Source organism: Lactuca sativa, chromosome 3, assembly GCF_002870075.4.
Source record: "Lactuca sativa cultivar Salinas chromosome 3, Lsat_Salinas_v11, whole genome shotgun sequence".
NCBI classification, from domain to species: domain Eukaryota; kingdom Viridiplantae; phylum Streptophyta; class Magnoliopsida; order Asterales; family Asteraceae; genus Lactuca; species Lactuca sativa.
Window position 1 is genome coordinate 247,867,445 of NC_056625.2, and position 14,472 is coordinate 247,881,916.

Consider the following 14,472-nt stretch of genomic DNA (forward strand, 5'->3'; position numbering starts at 1 on the left):
AAACCTAGATCCAAGCATTAGGGTTTGTATGAGCACATAGGATGTCTTATGACCAAAACCCATCAGAAACACACTTTTCAAACATGATAAAGTCTCTGACAGGAAGGCCTCGGACCATCACATTTTTCACAAGACGATTCAGGTTTTTCGTATTAGCATGACCAAGTCTTCGATGCCATAACATTGCATTGTGTTCGGAAACCTTTGAGAATAAACAAGTGACTTGTTCAGGTAGGTTACTGTTCATATCAATGATGTAGGGATTCCCATCCCATTTTGATTTGACTAGAATCCATTCTTCTGGGATGACGATGCCAGGCTTGAGAATCATACACTTTTATCAGTAAAGTGCGTTGAGTAGCCTTTGTCACATATCTGAGAAACGCTCAACAAACTATGCTTTAATTCGGGTGCAAAGTTGACATTTTCAAAGCTCAACACTCCATTTGTAACAATTTCGCGCAGTGTGATCTTTCCACCATCTCCGCCCGCAAAGGAAACATAACCCCCATTAAAAGATTGAATTTCGCTCAGCTGGGAGATGTCTCCAGTCATATGCCGGGAACAACCGCTATCGACGTACCAAGGGCGGACGATATTCCTCCACAACTGTCCCTGCAAAATGAGCGGAATCATTTAGACTTAGGAACCCAGGTCATCACTGTCCTGGTTTTCCTTTTCACCTTTTCTGATTTAGACTTTAAAATTTGCAAATTAGGATCTTCATTTCTAATCACTTTAGAGGGAGGTAACGATGAACTAGAGAGTGATTTGGGCTTCCATTGAAGTTTAGGTTTTACAACAGTCTCTGATGATTTTGAAATAGACTTCACAGGAGTTTGCATAGACCTTCTGGATTTTCTACCAAAATTAGTAGAAGATCTAGAATTGCTTTTTGATGAAACCGATCTTGGCTGAGCCTTGTTCGGTTTTGACAACCTGTTTCGAGTTTTGTTAGTAAAAACCTTTTTATTTGATTGAAAAATAGCCCCTTTTCTGTTCTTACTATCTTTCTGATCCTTACTTTGAGAGCGAGTTCTTGAGGATTTTCTAACTAAAGACCTTCCTCGAGACTCATTCTCCCCTCTTGGTGACAGATAGTTTACAAAGATCCTATTTTGACAGTTTCTAGCTATGTGACCACCAACTCCACAATTAAAACAAATTTGTTTATTATTTGAATTTGTATTGCATTTTTCAGATTTATTTCCTTGACAGACACTCTTACTCTTCTTAGAAGAACATGCATGAGAATTAGATTGAGAAATAAGTAAAGGTGCCTCATTTGATTTGATTTGTGGAGTTGATGATTCCTCATGAGAATCACAAGCATCAGAATTACCAAACAATTCATCAAACATATCGAAAAAATTAAATTCAACATTATCCAATGATGAGCTAACACAAGGAGCTTTTTCAGTCTTATCATCAGAAACACACTCAAATTTGTTCACAATAGAAAAATCAGAATTAAAAACAGAAACAGATTCTCCAGCTTCACACTTGGCCTGATCTAAGGGCGTATCTGCAGAGGAAGTAGAAACATTAGTACTTTCAATGTTAATAAAACCTCTTGAAACAAAACCAGCAGGTTTGCCATATTGATGATGTGGCTCCCTGTCAGTTTCGTTCTGTGTCAAAGGGATTAATGTGTAGTTATGATTAAAAGGAGGAGGAACACAATCATACCCTAAACCCTTGTTTTGATTTTCTTTAAATTTCAATTGGGTTTCATACAAAGACTCAACTGTTTTACTAGAAGCGGAATAGTTTTTGAAACTCACATCTGTTTTTCCACTTTTAATTTTTAACTCATCAAGTTCTTTGGTCACAGCATCAAGTTGTCTCTTAGTATAATCATAAATTTCACACTTTTCACTGAATTCTGATTGAATTTTTCTAAAATCTTTTGTTTTGGCTTCTAGTTGGGCCTTAAGTGGTTTTTGTCCCTTCCTAAGTTGATAACCCTCATATTTAAGGTCCTCTACTTGCCTACGTAAAGTTTGAATTTCATTTCGAAGAAGTGTAACATATTCTTTGCAAGCAAAAGAACAAGACGGTAGATTTACCTCACTTTTCTTGGGCTCAGAGGAGGTGGAAACCATTAGGGCAAACTGCAGCTCCATCATTTCTGCCTCGGGATCAGTATCATTGTTCTTTGAAGCAGCATCATCAATTTGAGCTAGATGAGCATTTTCTGACCCTGTGATGTTTAAAGCTTGAATTTGATCCTCCTAATCAAATGATTGAACAACCATAGCTGTTTCTCCATTGGTTGTAGCTCCTGCACGATTGTTTCCTACTGCAACCATCTGTCGGTTGTTGTTGATTCTGCGATCTGGCCTCGGGCAGTCACGAGCAAAGTGACCCGGCTCGTGGCAGTTAAAACATCTCAGCATACTTTTATTAAATCCCACCTTTTTGTCAGCATTCATAGCCTTGTTGTTTTTCCCTGTTTTCTTGGCGAATTGTTTGGCTCTGAAGACAGCCATGGCAATCTGCCAAGTAATGTCCATTTCCTCCACATCTTCGGGATGTATCTGGTCCAAGTCAGCAAAGGATAGCTGAGGTGGAAGATCTCCGGCTACAAAGGCATTGTAGCAATTAACTAGCCCAATGGCTAGAGCAAGATTTTTATCAGATTCTTTGGTGTTTGAAGAGGAGACTTTGGCTGACACATTGGGAGCAGGAATAGTTTGTTGAGATGGCACACTTGAAGGTTGATGTTGAGGGATGGATGTTGCAGCATTGAGGGTTTGAGTCTGAGGTTGTTGAACTGCGAAGGCTTGACCTGAGGAAGTCATGAAGGATGATAGTGTTGAAGGGTTTTGAGCATTCTAACACTTCCTAAGTGTACATGCAACCCTAATAACCTTGGATCTATGTTTGTCTAATTATCATGCAAAGTTGAATTCCAAGGTTATATTCCTATCTAGCATACATGGGGAACAATTTTAACTTGAATCATAGATAGAATAACTTACCTTGTTGTTGCTTGTGTTCCTTGAAACCTTGTGAGCCTAGCACCCCAAGTGTGATGCCTCAAATGCTTCACACAACACCAAATGCTCTTGGAAAGACTCTTGAGATAATATACACTTCTCAAAATCGGCCAAGCCCTCTAGTTTCTTAGTCTCTAACTTGTGTAGCCAATTTTGTGGAGAATGGGTCTCTTATATAGTGTTGACACATCTAGGGTTACACTATGTAAACCCTAATGTGTCATGACTCTTCATTTCCATGACCCATGGGTTTGTAACTCCCATGGAGCATCCATGGAGCATCCTATGGGTAGAACCCAACTTGATAATCCATGGAGCCTCTTAGCCCACTATATAAGATATAGATGATTTACATAATCAACCCATATATTTAATTAGTTATCCTTTGATCACTTAATTAATTCCAAATTAATTCTTTGATCAACTAATCAAATAATATTATTAATATATTAGAACTTATAATATATTAATAATCTCCAAGTGTTATTTCTCTCATTTAGTCTATCCAATTGCATGGTGCCATGCAACCCAAATGGACCATGCCGGGTCGGGTCAAGTACAAGCCCGAAATAGTTATGGACTTAGACACCTTATCCAACAGTCTCCCACTTGGATAAGTCTAATAACTATATCTCTAGTACTTCAGGAACCGACCGGCAATCGTAGCTCTTTCAAGGTCTCTCGGAACTGAGAAGATGATGGTACGCCATTTAAGATAAGTGATCATATAATCCTCCGTTCTAGATATCAGCCGGACAAATACATGGAACATTGTCTTGCTTATTGTCCAGCATTTGTTTCCCGATTTCTGATTTGTTTGACATAGAACTTAATTGAACACATCAACTTAGTTCTGACCGGGCCCGGTACATGGGTCAAAACAAAATCATCGAGGGGCCCAGATATCAGCTTCTAATCCAAGAAGGAACAGATAAACTTCGACTCATATGTTTGTTCTACCACTCATTGAATTACACACAAAAGTACGTTTTATAACATCGAGTTACCAATGTGGTTTCGTACAGTCAATGCATAACCAACTTGTAAGTAACAAATCATATCTCTAGGTTTGAAGACTTATATGATATTACCGTCTCACGATCACTCGAGATAGAATTCCATGAAGTGATTCCAGTGAGCGTGGGTTGAGTCCAATGCTCAGAACTTATGAGCACTCATGATTGTTGTAGCCTTGTCCAAGACCTCTACAACCAAACATGACAATCTTGATTCATATCTACTTCCAACATATGACCGACTGTGGAGGTTTGAATAATATGTTATACCAAACAAAATTATTCTGGAAGTCAAAACATGCAAAAGAAATATAGTAAACGATCGACAAGAGATAGCAACACTTTACTCATAAATAAAACACTTTTATTCATCATCAAATGTCAATTACACTTTACAAATTTCGAGATTATCTAACTACTAAATCTAATATCATCCTTCAGCCCTATGCTCCGAGCATGCTGAAGATGCTTAACCCGAGTCAGTCCCTTTGTGAGGGGATCTGCCGGATTCTCATCTGATGATACCCTCTTTGCCACGAGGTGTCCTTCTTCGATCCGATGTCTAATGAAATGGTATTTTCTGTCGATGTGTCTGGATCTCCCATGATCCCTTGGTTCCTTGGCTAAGGCAACAGCACTTTCACTATCACAGAAAATTTCCATTAGCTCTTTAATAGCTGGTACAACTCCAAGGTCTCCAATGAAGTTCTTCAGCCATATCGCCTCCTTTGCTGCCTCGCTAGCTGCAATATACTCTGATTCACAAGTAGAATCTGCCACTGTCTCTTGCTTGGAACTCTTCCAAGAAATTGCTCCTCCGTTTAGGGTAAAGACCCAGCCCGACTGGGAGTGGAAATTATCCCTATCAGTCTGGAAGCTAGCATCACTATACCCTACAACTCTCAAGTCATCACTCCCACCGAGGGTAAGAACCCAGTCCTTAGTCCTCCGTAGGTACTTGAGGATATTCTTTACCGCAGTCCAGTGTGCCTTGCCAGGGTTCGCCTGATACCTGCTAACCATGCTCAAGGCAAAAGCTACATCGGGTCGAGTACACGTCATAGCATACATGATCGATCCTACAGCCGAAGCGTAAGGTGTTTGACTCATTTCTGCTATCTCAGCCTCAGTGCTAGGGCTTTGTGTCTTACTCAATCTGGTGTTACTCTGGATGGGTAACTCTCCTTTCTTGGAATCCTGCATGCTGAATCTCTTCAGCACCTTATCCAAGTAGGTACTTTGACTAAGTCCAATTAGTCTTTTACTCCGATCTCTCAAGATTCTTATCCCTAGAATATAGGCAGCTTCACCAAGGTCCTTCATAGCGAAACACTTCCCAAGCCAGGATTTTACTTCCTGCAGGGTTGGAATGTCGTTTCCTATGAGTAGTATGTCATCCACATACAATACCAAAAAGCTAACTATACTCCCACTAGCCTTGACATACACGCAAGATTCATCTTCACTCCTAGAAAAGCCAAATTCCTTGACCTTTTCATCAAAACAAAGATTCCATCTGCGAGGTGCTTGCTTCAATCCATAAATGGATTTCTCAAGCTTACACACTCTATTAGGGTACTCGTTGCTGACAAAACCCTCTGGCTGACTCATGTAAACATCTTCAGCCAACTTTCCATTAAGGAAAGCGGTTTTGACATCCATCTGCCATATTTCATAATCATGAAATGCAGCTATGGCTAACAGAACCCGAATAGACTTAATCTTGGCTACTGGAGAAAAGGTCTCATCATAATCCACTCCAGGAATTTGAGAGAAGCCCTTTGCAACCAGTCTAGCCTTATAAGTGTGTACTTTACCATCCATGTCGGTCTTCTTCTTGAAGACCCATTTGCACCCTACTGTCTTACGACCTGGTACATTTTCAACCAAGTTCCAAACTTGATTATCATACATGGATTGTATCTCGCTATCCATAGCCTCTTTCCATTTAGCAGACTCGGGGCCTGCCATGGCTTCCTCGTAGCTGTTAGGGTCATCTTGACTTACTAGTGTTTCATCACTAATAAGTGTCTCACCTTCTACAGTAATATGGAATCCATAGTAATGCTCAGGTGCACTCCTAACTCTCGTGGAACGTCTCAGAGGTACAGATTTGTCAATTGGCTCAACAGGAGTTTCCTCCTCAAGTTGAGGGCTAGAGTTTGAAGTTCCTTCACCGCTTGATTCTTGAATTTCTTCAAGATCAATTTGCCTCCCACTGTCTCCTTGGCTTATAAACTCTCTTTCTCGAAAGACTCCTCTTCTTGCTACAAAAACCACATTGTCACTAGGTCTGTAGAAGAGGTAACCAAAGGATCGCTGTGGGTAACCGATGAAAATACACCTCTCGCTTCGAGGTTCGAGCTTATCATGAGTCTCGCGTCTCACGAAAGCCTCGCAACCCCAAATCTTGATGTGGTCTAGTTTAGGTACTTTACCAGTCCACATCTCGTGAGGAGTTTTGGCAACTTTCTTTGTAGGGACTAGATTAAGAATATGGGCGGCAGTCTCTAAGGCATACCCCCAGAATGAGATTGGTAGCGAAGCTCGACTCATCATGGAACGAACCATATCCAACAAGGTTCGATTACGCCTCTCAGCCACACCATTCAACTGTGGTGTCCTGGGAGGTGTCAATTGTGAGACTATCCCACATTCCCTTAGATAGTCGAGGAACTCTGAACTAAGATACTCACCACCACGATCGGATCGAAGCATCTTAATGTTCCTGCCCAATTGATTCTCGACTTCCTGTTTAAATTCCTTAAACCTCTCGAAAGTCTCTAACTTATGCTTGATCAAGTAGACATATCCATATCTACTATAATCATCAGTAAAAGTCAAATAATAACGATTAGCATTCCTTGTGGCATGTTTGAATGGTCCACACACATCCGTGTGTATAAGGTCCAACAAACCTTCACCCCTCTCACACGAACCTGTGAAGGGTGACTTTGTCATTTTTCCAAGTAAGCATGATTCGCAACTATCATCTGACTTTAGGTCAAACGACTCCAAGACTCCATCCTTTTGGAGTTGGCCTATGCGTTTCTTGCTTATATGTCCAAGACGACAGTGCCACAAAGATGCTTTATCCAAGTTATTATTAGAAGAATCAATACACAAAACGTTATTTCCTAAGTTATCTACAACAGATACAGCTTCATACACACCATCACAAGGTAATGCTTTAAAATAAAGAACATTATTAAAGAAAGCATCAATAGAACCAACTTCATTATTAAATGAAAAGGTAAACCCTTGTTTGTACAAAGCATGAAAGGAAATAATATGTCTTGCCATTCCTGGCAAATAACAACACTTATTCAAATCTAAACTAAACCCACTACTTAGCGATAAAGTATAAACTCCAATCTTGGTGACAGGTATAGCTTTCCTATTCCCATGATCAAGTTTATCCTTCCTTGCTCCACATCCTCACTTCTTCTTAGTCCCTACAAGTCACAACAAATATGAATACCACAACCGGTATCAAGGACCCAAGAATTAGAATGGGGTGAGTTATTAGAAATGATAGTGTAAATACCTGCATGGTTGGGTTTAACTTTCCCATCCTTCACATCTTGCTGGTATTTTGGGCAGTTCCGCTTCTAATGAGCCTTTTCATGGCAATAGAAGCATTCAGCCTCTTTTGGGTCAGAAGAAGGAGTAATGAAACCTTTCTTGGTTCCACTTGAAGAAGAGCCATCAAGGGTCCGAACCTTGGTACCCTTAGAAGAGCTCTTTCTCTTCCTCCCTCGACTTTTCCCAATTGCCAAAACTGGAGTAGAGTTTTGAGTAGGAGTGATAGCAACCGACTTCCCCTTAAGACCTGATTCTGCGGTCTTGAGAAGTCCCTGAAGTTTGCTGAGGGTGACTTCTTCCTTGTTCATGTGATATGTCATGCGGAATTGATCATAGCACGATGGTAAGGAATGCAAAATAATATCTATTGCAAGATCCTCCGGGAAGTTCACATTAAGCTTCAGCAAACGATCCACATACCTTTGCATTTTCTGCATGTGGCTCGTGATGGATTCCCCGTCCTTCATCATGGTTGTTATCATGGAGCAGATGATTTCATACCTTTCTTGTCTTGCACTTTGATGGTATCTTTCCATCAAATCTTGGTGCATTTCATAAGGGTAGAAATCCTCATAAGACTTTTGGAGTTCCGCTGTCATCGTGGCCATCATGATGCAAGCCACTTTCGTAGCATCCCTTTCATGTGCCCGAAATTCAGCGATCTCCTGAGGAGTTGCAGTGGACTCATCAATCTCCTTAAGCTCCTTGTCAAGGACATATTCTTTGTCCTCGTAGCGGGTAATCATCCTGATGTTTCTGATCCACTCATTGAAGTTGGATCCATCAAAGGTGACTTTCCCACACAAGTTCATAAGGGTAAAGGAGCCATTAGGATTAGAGCCAGAAGCATTGTTGAAAGACATCTGAAGAAAGAGAACAAGATTAGTTAGTCCTTAATAAAACACCCAAATGTAATATTAAGGCTAGGATCCAATCACAATATAATATAACTTAGAAGAGGTATGCCGTAATCTAAGCTATATCATATTTGAAAGGTAGGTGAATGACGATTCACCAATTTCCACCACGAAAACCGCAATATTTTAGTATTAGGTTTTTGAATGGTTCTTAGAAATTCCTAGATTCTTTGAGATTCAATGAACTTTTCAAAGGCATGTTTCAATCTCGAGTGTGCCCTCCAAGTTTTGTGACTGGGATACCGAGGATCACAAAACGAGGTGTGAAGTAACCATGCAAATCACTTAGTACCCTTAAAGTTTATCACTCAATCGATGTGCCGGTTAACCACACACGCTCCACCGATACTATAATAAACCCTAAGTCACCCTTTACCTACCTTGTTAAGTCCAAGTTAGTGTGTCGGTTAACCACACACGCTCCACCAACGACTTAATCAAAGTGTAAAGTGTAATTTCATGGAATAGCACCTTATTCACATTTTTCCTAAAGTAACTAAGATTGGGAATTTAATAAAACATTTAGTTACTTTATAATATTCATCATACTTTGAATGAGAATTAATAAGTCCTTGTCTTACCCGTTCGGCTAACGACCCTCCACCGATCAAGCAAGCGGTGGGTGAGAGTGGACACCCATTAAGTCACCATTTTATAGGCAACAACCTTATACCCACCTTATAGACCGGCTTCGTGAATGAGGCGTACTAGCGGTAAGACGACTTTGTTCTTATACATATATATAATTATTAAATCATAATAATATAAGTATAAGGGTTGAATTTTAACTTTTTAAAAATCTAGGGGTTGGAACTAAAGTTTTAACTTAACTTTACTTGTTCCAAAACTTGAGGGCAAGTTTTGAAAACTTTCAAAACTTTTCATTTCTTGTAACTTATGAGTTTAATAGAGTAATAAAATGAGGACTTTTCATTTTTCTAACTCTTGTGTTCTTTTAATGGTTTTTAATCCAAGAGACTTTTGGTTTTCCATAACTTGAGGACAAGTTATGGACTCCATTAAAACACATTATGATCATGAATTAATCTACCACATAGGTTACAAATAATTCCTATGATCATCTAAACATCATAAGAACAAGAATATGAATATGAACACTTTCAAGAATCAAAATCACATTTAATCTTTGTAATTTTGATAACTAGTTGTTGTAAATGATTTAGAAAAGACATTACACCTTCTAAAATAAGTTTTCAAGTACCAAAACATTTTAGGGTAATGATTCTAATCCATTTCCAGCAACTCAAGTCGAAATTCTGCACTCTGTCGACCCTACTCGCCGAGTGCATAAACCTACTCGCCGAGTAGGTTGAAGATACACATGAACTCGACGAGTCCTCCCCATGGACTCGCCGAGTCCATCAGTCAGACAGCAGATTTTTCGACTTTCTTCAACTTTTAAGCACAAATAACAAACAAACAAGCCTAGGCTCTGATACCACTGAAGGGTTTTGAGCATTCTAACACTTCCTAAGTGTACATGCAACCCTAATAACCTTGGATCTATGTTTGTCTAATTATCATGCAAAGTTGAATTCCAAGGTTATATTCCTATCTAGCATACATGGGGAACAATTTTAACTTGAATCATAGATAGAATAACTTACCTTGTTGTTGCTTGTGTTCCTTGAAACCTTGTGAGCCTAGCACCCCAAGTGTGATGCCTCAAATGCTTCACACAACACCAAATGCTCTTCGAAAGACTCTTGAGATAATATACACTTCTCAAAATCGGCCAAGCCCTCTAGTTTCTTAGTCTCTAACTTGTGTAGCCAATTTTGTGGAGAATGGGTCTCTTATATAGTGTTGACACATCTAGGGTTACACCATGTAAACCCTAATGTGTCATGACTCTTCATTTCCATGACCCATGGGTTTGTAACTCCCATGGAGCATCCATGGAGCATCCTATGGGTAAAACCCAACTTGATAATCCATGGAGCCTCTTAGCCCACTATATAAGATATAGATGATTTACATAATCAACCCATATATTTAATTAGTTATCCTTTGATCACTTAATTAATTCCAAATTAATTCTTTGATCAACTAATCAAATAATATTATTAATATATTAGAACTTATAATATATTAATAATCTCCAAGTGTTATTTCTCTCATTTAGTCTATCCAATTGCATGGTGCCATGCAACCCAAATGGACCATGCCGGGTCGGGTCAAGTACAAGCCCGAAATAGTTATAGACTTAGACACCTTATCCAACAAGTGTTGCATTGTTGGATGAAACACCAAGGTTTGCAGTAGAATATGAATTCATATGGTTGATTTCTCTCTGTTTGTCATCAATGTCACAAGCTTTGATGATTGACATGACCTCTGCAAGAGTGAGACGAACCAAGTCCTTGGTTTTCTTAATTACAGCAACATTCATATCCCATGAACGAGGAAGTGCATTCAGAAGTTTCTTGTTGATTTCTGACTTGGACAAACAAATCCCTGAAATGTTCATGTCAGTTGTGAGAGCGGTGAACCTTTGCAGTTGAGCCTCGAGGGTTTCTCCTGGAATGTAGTTAAACATGTTAAACTTCTGTATTAGCATGTCCAGCCTACTTTCTTTCATATCTTCATTTCCCTCGTAGACCTTAATAAGAGCTTCCCATAGAGCTTTAGTTGCAGTGTATTCACGAAAACCTTGAGCAATATCAGGAGATAATGCCATGGTTAAGGTGGCTAATGCTCTTTCCTGTTCTTCAACCAGTTCAAATTCTTCATCAGTATAGTTCTCAATAGCTTTGTCAATCAATTGACCTCCGACAGTCATAGTCACTCTGATAGGACCTCTAAGTATGCTTCTCCAGATCTTGAAATCTTTCATTTTGATGTACTTCTCGATTCTGTATTTCCACTCGGGAAAACCTTCAGCAGACATCAATCTTGGAATGCGTGTAGTGGTGCCCATAATAGCATCAAGTTCCTGAAAATGAGTTTGAGAATCCATTTGAAAGTGATTTAGCTGTTCCAAAAGAGTTTACGGTTGAGGTTAGTTGAAATGAATGCGACCGTAAACAGAGTTTATGGTATGGGATTTATGGTTTAGATGTTTACGGTTTTGGGTTTACTGTTTTATGGGTTTACGGTTTTTGGGTTTACTGTTTTATGGGTTTACGGTATGGGATTTATGGTTTAGATGTTTACGGTTTTGGGTTTACTGTTTTATGGGTTTACGGTTTTTGGGTTTACTGTTTGGTGTTTATGGTATGGTGTTTACTGATTGGTGTTTACGGTCTAAGGTGTTTACTGCTCTTCAACTTGTTTACGGTGTATGAGTATTTATTGATTACGGTTTCTGAATGGACAGTAAACAAAATTTACGGTTGGCAGTAAACTCTCAATCAACCTTTAAAACTCGTACTTTTTAGACAGAACATGTTTCTTCACAACCCAGAACGCAAAATCCAACAACCAATCGATGAGAACAACAGCTTGAACACACAAAATCTCGATCAGATGAGTTTGATACCAGTTTACTGCTCTGATACCAATTGTTAAGTCCGATTCCGGATCTAAAACTGATAATCAAAAAAACATGAATCAAGAGTAACACAGTAAGATGGATGAATTGAGATTGCACACGATTAAACACAAGAAATCGTCAGGTACAACTCAAGACTGGCAGTAAACTTCTAGAGCAACCAACCATTACAAAAGACCAGCTCCTACACTATTTATACTCAACTGGACCACAAACGGAGTTTGCGGCCGTAAACACGTTTACGGCCGTAAACGTGTTTACGGTAGTAAACACAACAAAGTTCAAATTAACAAAAAGTGAAATTACAGACACAAAACAAAACATATCACATGCTAAGCCTATCCCAAACCATTTACATGGCCCTTCATATATATATATATATATATATATATATATATATATATATATATATATATATATATATATATATATATATATATATATATATATATATATATATATATATATATATTATTTTAGATATATTTTAAAATTTATAAATTAGTTTTTGATGTTTTAATGGGGTCCACTTTGAAAGATAGTTGGTATTGCACCGATGTAAATGAGCATTGCAAATCTGATGTGGCACAATTGAAAGATTAGTAGCAGTGCACCGACTTAACCCACATGTTTTCTCCAAAGGATTTTGTTTTTATGAATTCTATCGGTAAATGGGTTTCTAATGGATAATTGATGGAATTATACATCTGAAATACCTATGTTTTCTAGCATTATGCACCAATGATATTGAAATCCTAGGCCTCTGTTTTTGTTTTTAAGATCAAATCTTAAAATTGATAGAGCCTGCTAAGATGCATGTATTATGATATGGTACATATTATTAGAAAATTATTTTGGTCATTATATTTATATTAGCCTCTAATAAAAGAACAAACTTATATATATATGAAATATTTAACTTTATCTTATCATATGGTAGTTTATCAAGGCGATAACTTTAGATTCTGACAAAAATGCAGATCGTTTTTTTTTCTTTTTTTCTTTGTAACAATGTTTTATGAGTATATATATATATATATATATATATATATATATATATATATATATATATATATATATATATATATATATATATATATATATATATATATATATACCTTTCTTATTCGTAAATCATAATTAACATGTCTTTAAAAAGTTGGAAATGGTATGTTGTTGAATTATTTTATTTGGTATACTAAATTAGTGGCTTCAGACAATTTTTTTAGTAGTCGATCACATTTTAATTTATCAAAGAAATCTTACGTCTTATACCACATTTAATATGGGATATATGCCACAATGATATATTTCTAAATTCTAGGCCTTCCCGTAGTTTACCAATGTGGTATTCAAAATCACGACAACTCCTTTTAGTGTACTCAATTCTTAAAATGATCATCCTCAAACAACCTTGTGGTGGACTAGTCGCAAGAATATGTTCTTAAAGAGAAATTTATGATACTAGCATATAAAGAACAAGGAAAATTATATTATATGTGGTGGTGATGATGTTATTACAATTATTCGTCAAGTTTCTTCTAAGAACAAAATATTTTGCACATTTCATAATCCAGCGTGCAAACATTTGTATGTAGTACAATACAACAATAACACAAATGGACCTGGAGTCCTTGACACATGGGACTAGGTATATAGATATCCCATATCGCATTATCGCATTAGTTCCTGAATCATGTATCTTAGAATTTGTTTTCATCATCATAGATTCTGTTGCTCCAATGTTGTTGTCGTTCGTTCCAATACGTACATAAAAAGAACATGTCAAAACTCAAATACACCAATCCAAGAGATATTGTCTATAAAATAAAGAAAAAATATCGTTATGTCGAAGAACTCCTAGCCTAGATAAAAATGGAAACAAAAATGAGCAAATTTAACGATTGTTTGTTGAGGGGAGTCATGATATTCGGAGTTTGATGGAGATATTTATAACGAGGAAAAAAATGAATTCTCAATTGCATTTAATGTAGTCTTCTCTAACATATTTAAAGATTTAGCTATATAGTTAAGTCCATTATGTATCTATTAATATGAAAACAAATTATTTATTTATGCATGACTTTATACTTTCTTTTTGTTGTTTATCAACTCATTATATACTTATATTGTATATTTAGATAATACTCAATGACACACCTCCGGCCGGCGGCGGAAACGTCGAGGTGCGCGACATAAATCAGTAATCACAGTTATTGAACATACATTGAACATTATAAATATAATTTTCTACTATTACCGAAATAGAAATTACATTAACAATAGCTATTTCTAAATCGCGACACACGCCTAACAATCCAACGTTTATAAATGTATGGTAAAAATAATGGAGGGTGTTCTGTACTAACACTTCCGACTTTATAAATAACCATAAAATACGTGCATTAAGATACGTCAACTAAATTGTTGTTAAGTTC

At 37.5% G+C, this 14,472-nt stretch overlaps 1 protein-coding gene across 1 annotated transcript; it reads right to left on the minus strand.

Moving 5' to 3' along the window:
* Positions 1 to 327: 327 nt before the first annotated feature.
* Positions 328 to 2,804, minus strand: LOC128132926 (uncharacterized). The gene is made up of 6 exons (XM_052769933.1): positions 2,418 to 2,804; positions 2,070 to 2,234; positions 1,785 to 1,847; positions 1,360 to 1,631; positions 684 to 939; positions 328 to 615 (listed from the first exon to the last, which is right to left on the minus strand). Exons 1-6 carry the CDS (start codon positions 2,802 to 2,804, stop codon positions 328 to 330), a joined length of 1,431 nt encoding a protein of 476 aa, XP_052625893.1.
* Positions 2,805 to 14,472: the final 11,668 nt, after the last annotated feature.